The sequence below is a fragment of the Ovis aries genome, chromosome 13, assembly GCF_016772045.2.
Source record: "Ovis aries strain OAR_USU_Benz2616 breed Rambouillet chromosome 13, ARS-UI_Ramb_v3.0, whole genome shotgun sequence".
NCBI lineage: Eukaryota > Metazoa > Chordata > Mammalia > Artiodactyla > Bovidae > Ovis > Ovis aries.
Genome location: NC_056066.1, coordinates 39699042 through 39709902, shown reverse-complemented (window position 1 = coordinate 39709902; position 10861 = coordinate 39699042). Strand labels below are relative to the sequence as shown.

The window sequence follows — 10861 nt, the reverse complement described above, 5'->3', positions numbered from 1 at the left end:
TTCCAGGGAATAATAAGTCACAAAGGGAGGAGCTGGACTCCATTCTCTTTCTTTTTGAAGTAAGTTTTTATTAATTCATTTAGCTTTTAAGATTCTCATCAAAAACATGGTATTTTAGATCTTTTTAATGTTACTTGAAGACAAGTAAAAATGATGGGCATGTGTATCCTTTTACAAACAAGGTGCTAAGAATGTTCTTGTGATTTTTCTTTTTCCCCCTTGTGGGAGAATTTTTCCTGTGTGGGGATCTAGATGGGAAGTTATTAGATGGAGATGTTTGTACATTTTAAATGTTGATATTGCCAAATTGCTCTTCAAAAAGGTCGTATAAATCTATATGTAAACTTCCATGTAAGTCTTATGTAAATTTCCCCAACCAACTCTGGAGGTAATTTTTTTCTTTTTAATATATGCGAATTGACATGTAAAAACTCACTGTTCTTAACATATATTTCCCTGACTGCTTTTGAGGTTGCCACCTATGTGTCTCTGTGTTCACGAGTGTTGATCATATGTTCTCTCCAAAAGTGGAACGATGGCAGTGGCTTTTGATCTATTAAGAGTAGGGTCTTTCTTGTCTAGATGTATTGGACAAGTGATAAGATTACTGATACCTTGAGAACTACACTGGAACCAGATTATAGGTTCTGAACGTTAATTGTTGGTTATCTAGAAATGATTCATGCTTTGAAAAGACGTGTGCTGAGCTTGGTGGGAGACCAGCTTCGTGACTGTTGAGGAAAGTCGTATATGTATTTGCTGCGGAGCTGGCTGAAGTGGCCAGAGCTGGCTGAAGGCCGAGAGGGAAGGCTGTTCAGGTTCGTGGAATAAAACAGATGCAGAAACCTCCAGCCTGGTACGGGTTCCCGGCTGGCAGTCCGTCACTGGTCACCCATCTCCTCCGAGGGCAATGCTCCTTCCTCAGAGTCCCAGACATTGATTCAGGGCATGTTTTGTGGTGGTTGGCTGTGTTTCCTGTGGTTACCCTGCTGTGAATGAAGCTGGCGCAGAGAAGCTGTTTTTAACGGGAGCTTTAATTATGTCCGTCATTTAAACAGGTTTCTACTGACCATTGCCGGTTGAACTCTTCTGTTAATTTACATTATTTATGTAGAAGGTTAATGCATTTGCTAAAGAACCCACTACACAGAGGTAAAGTGTGAGGATAAAGCTCACAGGCTTGCCACACCCACCATCGCCACCTCCCTGAGCACCCCCACCTTGCCAGTAAGTTTAAGGTCCAGAAACTGCAGTGTACCTCCTCCCTGACTCCATCCCGGCTCTGGTTTGATCTCCTTGCAGATTACTTTATGATTATTCAGATTTTTTTTTTAAAATTCTGATTTGGTTAATTGCTTATTTTTCTAAGAATTCAAAAAACTTGGTCTTATCCCCAGTTTTAAAACTTATGGCCCAGCCCTTCATTTAAGGTTCATAATCCCTTCAGTTTTATCTGCTTTGGATTAATCTTCATTATCTCCAAATCGTTACTTATTATTAGGGGAAGTAGTTGTAGTGTTAAGGTTGGTGCAAAAGTAATTGCGGATTTAAACCCAGAGTTTTAAATCATTGTAACTAGGTTCAAACACATCCTTATTATTCAAAATAGGAACGATTACAGTCAACACATTTTTGCCAACAAGCAGTAAGTTTGTTTATTCCTGTAGCATAAAAATCTGTGCTTCAGGATTCAACAAACTCTTGGAAAGCATTTTCTGCATCCTGCTAGTTGTGGAAGTGTTTTCCCTGCAAAAAATTGTTGAGATGCTTGAAGAAGTGGTGGTCAGTTGGTGAAAGGTCAGGTGAATATGGCAAAACTTTGTAGCCCAATTCGTTCAACTTCTGAAGCGTTGGTTGTGTGACGTGCGGTCGAGTGTTGTCGTGAAGAATTGGGCCCTTTCTGTGGACCGTTGCCCACTATAGGCCTTGCAGTTTTCAGTGCATCTCATCAATTTGCTGAGCATACTTCTCAGATGTAATGGTTTCGCCGGGATTCAGAAAGCTGTAGTGGATCAGACTACCCAACAGTGACTGTGACCCCTTTTTTGGTGCAAGTTTGGCTTTGGGGAGAGCTTTGGAGCTTCTTTTCCATCCAGCTGCTGAGCTGGTCATCAGTTGTTGTATAAAATTCACTGTCACAATCTGATTGAGAAATTGTTCGTTGTTGTTGCACAGAATAAGCGATGATGACACTTCAAAATGACAATTTTTTTTTGATTTGTGGTCAGCTCATGAGGCACCCATTTATTGAGCTTTTTCACCTTTTCAGTTTGCTTCAAATACCAAGTGACCACAGAACAGTCGATGTTGAGTTCCTGGGCAACTTCTCGTATAGTTGGACCGGGATCAGCTTCCATGATGGCTCTCAGTTGGTCCCTGTCAACTTCCAATGGCTGGCCACTATGTTCTCCATCTTCAAGGCTCTTGTCTTCTTTGCAAAACTTCTTGAATCAGCACTGTCCTGTACATCCATTAGCAGTTCCTGGGCCAGTTTCATTGTTGATGTTGCCAGTTGTCTCCATAGCTTTATAACCAACTTTGACCTCACTGCACAGTATCCTGGAACTTACCCAGAGATCAAACCCACGTTCCCTGCATTGGAAGCTCGGAGTCTTAACCAGTGGACCACCAGAGAAGTCCCTCTGTGTGTTGTTGCTTTTTTTTTCTTTTCATGTTTTAACTTCTTTTGGTTTGGTATTCCTATGTAGCTGGTTGCATTTGATTGTCTCTTGATCTTTGTTCATTATTAGACATCTTTTACTTTCTGAAACAGTTAACATGGAAGATTTGACGCTGATCATTCTCCTATCTGAAATCTGTCTTTGGTTGTCTAAAGCTATTGGTTATTTCTTCAATCTCTCGCAGTAGCTTCTTCTCTTATATGTTTTGTGATACCACTTTGAGATCAGAATTCATGGGATGCGTATTTAATTTGTTTTTTTTTTTTCCTCAAAGGGTTTGTTTTTGCTTTTGCTTGGGGTCTGAGAATGTGCTTGTTTGGGGTCCTGGTTCCTTGCTGGCATCCCAGGCTCAGTTTCTCACACCCACGTTGGGGTGGGCACGAGATCTAGAATGTGAAGGTGTCCGTGGGTCCTCCTTGGATTCGGCATTTGCTTCCCTCCTGCTTCCTCTCTGGCTGTGTTTTAAGTCCTTGCTGGTTTCCCTGTGTCCCTGAAGCATGGAAGTGACAATTAACTTTTGCTGTCCCTGCCCCACAACAGGAAAGCCCATCAGAGCCTGTAGCCTTACACCCCTTCGGGGTGGGGGGCTGGTTTCAACACCTCCTTGTGCTCAGAAAGTTTAAATTAAGGAGGGTGTTACTTCCCATACATTACCATCTGCAGGGGGTTCGTTGCTCATGTAAGAGAACAAATACACCTTATTCACAGCTTCATAAAACCTTCATCTGGCGCCATAAACACGAGTGAAAAATGAACCTGTGCCGCTTCTGTTTTTGTTTATGTTGTCTCCGTCTCCAGCCTCAGAAGGTGGGTTATAATTTGCATGGTTTGTTCTGGGGGTTGTGTAACTTTGTCGCCACCGTCTACAAGTTAGTGCCACTTAAAAAGAGGTGGTTTATGAGGATTTGAAGATAAACAGTTATCAAGGTGTAAATAATTAGGAAAGGCTTCCTTCAGAAGAAGTGGAATTATCAAGATGTGTTAAATTGCAGAAGGGCTACTGTGTAAAGATGGTCAATAAATAAGAAATGGATTGGAAAAAAGCACGGAGGTAAGGGAGTTAAGAAGGCAAGAAAGAGGAGCCTGTTAGGGGAGCTACTGCTTGCCCTGTAAGTCAGGGCTGTCTAGACGGGAACCTTTGAGGAAGGAAGCAGTCATTTTTTTCGATGTAGTGAGCTACCAACCACATCACCCTGCTTGGATGAAGCAATGGTGTCAGTCCAGGCTGAGTCTCCTTTAGGCAGCTGGCAGACCGTTCCATCTGCCTTTATATTCAGTGGAGGACAGTACCCCTCTGAAGCTGATCTCAGCCACCCTTGCCTGTAGTTTCAAACCTCTGTATCACTTGGAGTTTCTCTTGTTGCTGGTTCACAGTGACGTTTTTCACAACTTATTGAGGTTATGACTCCTTAGTTTTACTCTTCTTCTAAAAACATATTTCATGGCACTTCCCTGGTAGTCCAGTGTTTAGGAATCTGCCTGCCAAGGCAGGGGACGCATGTTCAATTCCTGGTCCGAGAGGATCTCACATGTGGTGGGGTAATGAAGCCCATGGCCACGAATATTGAAGCCTGAATGCCTAGAGCCAGGGCTCTGTAACAGCAGACGTCACAGCAATGCAAAGCCCAAGCACTGCAACCAGAGAGGAGCCCACGTGCAGCAGCAAAGACCCAGTGCAGCCAAAAAAAAAAAAAAAAGACAAAACATCTATCATTGCTGTGTGTTTCAAACGAGCATGTGGAGCTGATGGTGTGGGGCCCCATGCCGTGAGTCTCCATTGCTGTCTTGACCAGAAGGTAAATGCTTCACTTGGGCCATCCTGTTTAATCCTTTCAGGAAACTGGAGGTAGATACTGTCTTTTCAGTTTTTTATGGATGGAAGGATGGGGGCTTCATTGTGTCAGGTGACTTGCCCAAGGTTGCATATCTGTCCAATGGTAGCTAGAGGCTGAACCTCTGGTCTCACTCTGGAACCCATTCTTGAACTCACCACTGGGCTCTGCACCACTTAGGAGTCTCAATGATCCAGCTGTGCTCCAAGGGCCGTGATACCAGCGTACGCCTAATATTGTGCATGCCATTCATTCATTAGATGTGTTTATCGCATACCTACTATGTGTCAGGCGCCCTTCTAGGTGCTGGAGGTACAGCAGTGAGATGGACAGAACCCCCTGCCCTTATGGAGCACGTGTTACATTTCGTGGTAAACTGAAGAGTCCCTGGTGAGAACGGGTATGTCAGGGTGCCGGTAACCACCTTCTGAGTCAGAAAATTCTGAACGGCCCTTCTCAGAAGTGACGGTGGCCCCTGAGGTGGCTACCTACATAGGTCAAAAGAGGGTTGATGCGGGAATGTCAGGCGCCTGGTGAATGGATTTCAAGATCAAATAACTGACTTGACTTTGAGATCCTTCTGGATTCACCAGTTGAGAGGTTTTTAACCCTTCCTGGAGTTTGTTTTAATTGGGTGTGGGAAGACTCACAGACCTAAAGATGATTGGCATGAAGGCAGAGGTTGTTATAGTATGTGCAGTGCCGGAAGCAGGAGGTGTGGGACGTCAGGTAGGCCCTGGAGAGAAGCTCCAAGGTGACGAGAGCAGGGGAGAGAGGAATGGAGATGGCTTCTGTGGGAAGGAAAGGGCCAGGCAAGTCATGAGCAGGCAGAGCAGGTTTAGGGTCAGATTATTTGAATCCTCTCAGCAGGCTGTGGGCCATGGGGGTGGTCCCGGGCTGTCCAGGACCTGGTCCCCAGGTGATTTGGGCAGGAGATTGTGTCCCAGGCAGTGAGAACCCAGAAACGGAGGTGGCCGCGTGTGGATTTGAGCTTGGCTGGTTTGCATATTGAAGGCGCGCTGGCAGGTACTATCCAGGAGTCCACTAACCCTGGGGAGGGTGGTCTCTGCCAGTCCAGCAGGGCCCCAGGCGTCAGAGCATCAGGAATCGAGAAAATGAGAAGCCACAGTTGTTAAAGAGATGCGTTTCTAGCCATCTGCCATGCTATACATTATCCTTCCTTTAGCAGAGAGACGGGGTGTTTGGATCGTTTGACAGCAAGGTGTTTCCCCAGCCTCCCACTCCCCAGTTAAAATATGCATCTGCAGAAGAGGTTTCATATCAAACTTACATGTATTTTGGCCTCAGATGCTACTTATTCATCTGTTTTTCCAATATCAGTTAGCAATCACAGATCTACAGGACATTTGATTCCTGGATCCGTTAGTTTTGAATTTATCCGGGTTACCCCAGGAGACTAAATAAACCCTGTGTTTGTCCTCCCCAGAGACTGAATGGGGTCTTTACCTCCTGTGAAGTGTGGTCAGAGCTGGTCTCACACTCGGGATCCCTGGGTCTCCTGTGCAGGCTTCCGTCTGGCTTGGCTGTAGGGGCCACTCTGTGAAAGTGCTGTCACCTGCCCTGGGCTTGTCACCTGCTACCGCGCCCCCACCTGCCTCCCCCCCCCCTCCCCCCCACCCCTGCCCCGTTCCTCCCCATCCACCCACCCCGTCCCACCCAGGCCTCTTTCTGCACAGCTTCCCTCCTCCTGCCTCTTGGTTTACAGAGTTTTCTTTTCAGGGCCTGTCCATTATGCTCCTCTTCGTCTGGCCCATTTTTTCAGGCTCTGTTCAGACCCACCCGTTTCTCCTGGCATCTGCAGCTGAAGGTACCCACTGTCCTCTGTGAGCTCCTAGAATGCACTCCCGCTTGTCCCAGCTGGTTGTTCCTGGTTTTCCCTGAAGGCAGCCCTCTCTTAGCTTCCTAACCAGACAGGAAGTTCCTGGGCCGGCCCTGCTGCTCTGAGATAGCATCCTTTGGGCCCCCCACAGCGCCTCGCACTTGTTAATATTTGTTGTTGGATTAAAGCCTCTTAAATTCTCCATTTATCTCCCATGGGGTCATGTGGTATTTTTCTGCTAAAAAAAGTATTTTCTTTCCTAACTTGAAACTCCCTGGACAAAAGAGATAGGAGAAAGCTAGCAGAAGGGCCGGCGAGGTTTGGATCTGGCTTTGGTACAGCGAGCCGCGTGGTCTTGACCGAGGCCCTGAGCCTTCCTTTGTCTTGGAGCCTGCGCCTCTGTGGCAGGGGTGGGACCAGCTGAGTTCTGGGGGCACCTCAGTTCTACAAGCCGAGGGTCGCACAAAGGTAGCTCTGACCAAAGTCTCCAAACAAGACGTCTTCAAAATAAGAAGTTTGCGGAGAAGTCTTTTTTTAGCCTTAAATTTAGCTTCATGCTTCTATTTAGTTTTAATATTCAATCCATTTACCTCTAGTTAGCCTTTGAGTCTCTAAATGTCCCCATTGCTTTCTTCTCTGGAGCAGCCCTGTTCACCAGAACTTTCTGGGATGATGGGACTGTTCCATATGCAATTAGGCGACCACTGGGCCACTTTGTGCTTGGAACGTGACTAGCGTGACTAAGCAACGTAAATTTTAATTGTACGTAGTTTTATTTGATGTAAGTTTTAAAGTTAGGTGGCCACACGCTGCTAGTGGCTGCCAGCCGGACCGTGAGGCTATGGTGTGTTCCCGCAGAGCCTGGGCGCCTCGTCTGGGAGACTCGTTTCTTCTTCCTCAGGCACCTGCTCAAGTCCTCAGCCTGTGACCCTTCCCTGTGCTCCTGGGGAGGGGACTTCACCACAGGTTTAGGGTTTTGCTGGAAGGAGGCTTTGGCCGAAGGGAACACACCTCTGCCTTTTGGTTGGGGAAGTGGCCTTCTGCAGATGCAGAGTTGAAAAGTCAGAAAACAATTTCATTCTCCTCTGTTTGTGCTCATGTTAAGATAAGATGAAATGAGCATTCTAAATCAGGGGCTGTCAAACGAGGTCAGACTTCATCTCCCCCCTACTGTCCATCCCCCTGATAAAGAAAACAGCTTCATTGTCCTTCCTCCCAGGGTGCTGCCTGCTCTCCTCCCCACCCCTCCGTTGGTGGGGGATTCTGGTGGGAGAAGCCTGGACCTCAGAGCCAGCGGTGAGCCGCCGGGAGAGCACGGGTGACCTGAGGCTTCTTCAGGGGCCGACAGAAGCGCAGGGTATTACTGGGGCCCGTAGGTTTTGTTTTCGCTAATGAGGATGACTTTGATGTGGACATCGGCCTCCTCCTTGGCATCTGTGGGAGTGATGCTGGCTCGAAGGGGACCCTTCCTGGGCAGTCTTGCTGGGCACACTGGTGTCTGGGAGTCATAATGACCAGCTGTGAGTCCAGGACTCTAGTGGGCTTTCTCTCTTTACTTTAATGGAATTCAGTCTGGGCTCTCTTGTTTTTCAGTGTTCCGTGGGAGCTTATATCAATAGTGGGTTTAGCCTCAAATTCTTTTCCTCAAAATAGGGGGAAAGGACTTTCAGTAGCCTTCCAGATGATAATAAGTCAGCTGGACCAACGCAGAGCCCCAGGCCATGAGGGAAAAGAGGAGATGATGGGCTGGTGTTAGCTCTGTCCAGTTACTTTCCCTGTGCCGTTTCAGTATTGACTGTTTACCATGCACATGCATTTATTTATATCTTTTCACACTTAATAGTCCCGTTCTACCTCAGATACTAATAATGAAGAAGACTTGCCTGAAGTGAAACTAGAATCACGGCTATAATAGGATTATAAACCATTGTTTGTCCCCTCCCCACCTCTCTCCCCTCCCCCACCATCCTTCTTTTGGTGGATCTGTGTATCCTTTATAACTCTTTGAAAATGAAGACCAGTTCGAAACTCCTGCAGAGGTTCAGGGCAAGTCCTTGCTCTGAATCACGGCCAGGTCTGTGCATTCAGGGCAGGTGATCGGTAGGATTAAGTCACTGGCCTTTGTCTCTTCTGAGCAGAAAACACAGAGCAATGCCACAGTTAACGAGTTTCCACAGCCCCTGGTCTCCTCCGCTTTATTTGTCATTATTTATTCCAGACTGTCCACCATACAGCAGTCCTCCTGGGTGGCTCCCTACCCCACACCGAGGGTCTCTCACACTGTTAGTGCTTTTTATTTCTTTTTCCTGTAAGGACCAGTTTCCTGCTATTGAGTGGAGAACGGACAAGAAGAAATAAAATGAATACAAAAAGCAGATTCTTCTTAATTCCTTGAAATCTAAGTTCTTACTGAGGATTTCAAATATTTGGATGCTTCTGTGGATTTTTGTTTTTGTTTTTTTTCTTAAAAGACTGGTTCCAACTTCGAGTGCAGCTCCTGGGTCACTGCCGTAATTCGAAATGACTGACTGCTGTTGAGAAAAGTCAGGATCCCCAGAGAACAGAGCCAACAGAAATTCCTCTCCACCCTTCAACCCGTCCTGAGTTCTAGTCGGCCAGTGGAGTCAATGCCCCAGATTATTATGGCCCGGGTACTTGGTCATTGTTATGACACTGGTCTTTATTGTAACACCAGTTACAATGTTATGTATATTCACTTATTTATTTCTTTCGGACTTTAAACTTTTTATTTTGTATTGGGGTATAGCTGACTGACAATGTTGTGGTAGTTTCGGGTGAATAGCAAAGGGACTCAGCCAGACACATACATGTGTCCACTCTCCTCTAAACCCGCTCCCAGCCAGGCTGGCATATAACACTGAGTTGAGTTCTATGTGCTATACAATAGGTCCTTGGCGGTCATCCATCCTGAATATAGCAGTGTGTGCATGACCTTCCCAAACTCTCCAACCATCCCTTCCCCTCAGCAACCATAAGGGTATTATGTATACTTAAAATAATCATAGAGACATAGAATTGACCTGGTTTTCTTCATAGCGTTAGTCATGCTTACCGTTTTTATTAACGTTGGGCCCTTGTTTGGGAGCAACTAACTGCAGGTGGGGACGTGCGTGTCACAACCATGTGTGATCTGCTCCCCAGCACCACCGAGACTTCCTCAAGCCGCGGTTACAGGGGAGGCTGGGGTCCAGCTGTGCCCTTTCTCCCTGGTCTCAGGTGTCGGCTGGGGTGGTGAGTCAGCTCAGTGATCGCGCCGTAGCACCGGGCCCTGCACGAGATGTTGGGGAGATAACGCGACCCGGGGCCGGGTCTTCTGTCTCTGGAGCATGTATCTGCTTCTGATCATGAAACCTTTATGATCTCTGCAGACGGGAAGATGGAAGCAGGATATAAACATCTAATCGCTTCTAGAATTCTGATTGTGGTTACAATTCAGCAATCTTTTTACATGTTACTAATAATAATTTGAATTAGATGACAGTGCCTGAGTTGAAAGGAGCCATTTTCACTGGACATTTTAACTTCTAAATTTAGTACCAAGACTACAGTTTTCCTTATGCCTTGTGACTTCTAGGTGAGAAACTTGGGACTGACCCAATAGGATATACTAAATTACTCAGTTTACCTGGGAGGAAGGGGATACAGAAGCTGTTAGAGAAGCCTGCGGCCGTGTGAAATTACACTTCAGTGGCCCTCTGCCATAGCTAGGGTGCCTTGGCCCCTCTCCTGTGGCTGCACCGTGGCCCTGGGTGGCTGACACCTCCAGGAGTGGGTCCACCGGAGGCAGCACCCACAGATGCTCCTAGGAGCCCCGCAAGGGCAGAGGGTAGAGTCTGCGTCAGGACCACATATAAGGAAACCTCACACTAAAACTCGAGCACGTTGTGTTTACTGTTAGAACAGCAGGAGATACGTAGAGACCCTTTTCTCTCCCGTTAAATTGATTGGAATTCATAGGTGAGCACAGTTTGGACAGTTTCTTCATGTGTCAGTTTAGGAGACGGTTGTACGTGTGTTTGCTGTCCTACAATGATCGGTTTTCTGTGGCGTGTTTTGCTTGGATGCAGGATGGTGGCTGCCACAGTGACACCCAGCGTATGAGATGCTTGCCATGCGGGACAGGTTGAAAAGCCTGCTGGCATTAGCTGCTCCTGCAGACCTGGTGTTCCCTGGTGAACTTGGCAGAGGAGCTCGCCGTGAGCTGACTGCGGGTCTGCAATGCCTTCTAACTGTGCGGAAGTGGGTGTTTAAATGCCTTTAAATCCTTGTAGGTTCTGGGGGTACAGGAACCCCGTGCTAGCAACTCCTGGAGGAGTGGTTATTTCTCTGCCTGGAAACTCTCTGGATGTAAAAAAATTTTTTTCTTCTTGTTCTGTGAAAAATGGCACAGAAAAAACAAACAGCTGGTTGTGTTGGTATCAAACTTGAGATCTGAAAAATGCAGTTTCTAGCCAGGAAATAGAAGCTTGAATTGAAGAAGGGGTGGC

At 46.7% G+C, this 10861-nt stretch overlaps 1 protein-coding gene across 19 annotated transcripts in view; it reads left to right on the top strand.

The window, feature by feature from the left end:
• The window catches only part of RALGAPA2 (Ral GTPase activating protein catalytic subunit alpha 2), a 290584-nt gene that overhangs the window by 26951 nt on the left and 252772 nt on the right, over nucleotides 1-10861 (top strand). For all 19 annotated transcript variants that reach the window (XR_009596074.1, XR_009596073.1, XR_009596071.1 and 16 more), the window contains exon 3: nucleotides 7-59. Coding sequence is in view for 9 of the 19 variants with exons in the window: in XM_060397513.1 (XP_060253496.1) it covers nucleotides 7-59 (53 nt within the window). In the remaining 10 variants the exon portion in view is untranslated. The remainder of the gene's footprint in view (nucleotides 1-6; nucleotides 60-10861) is intronic.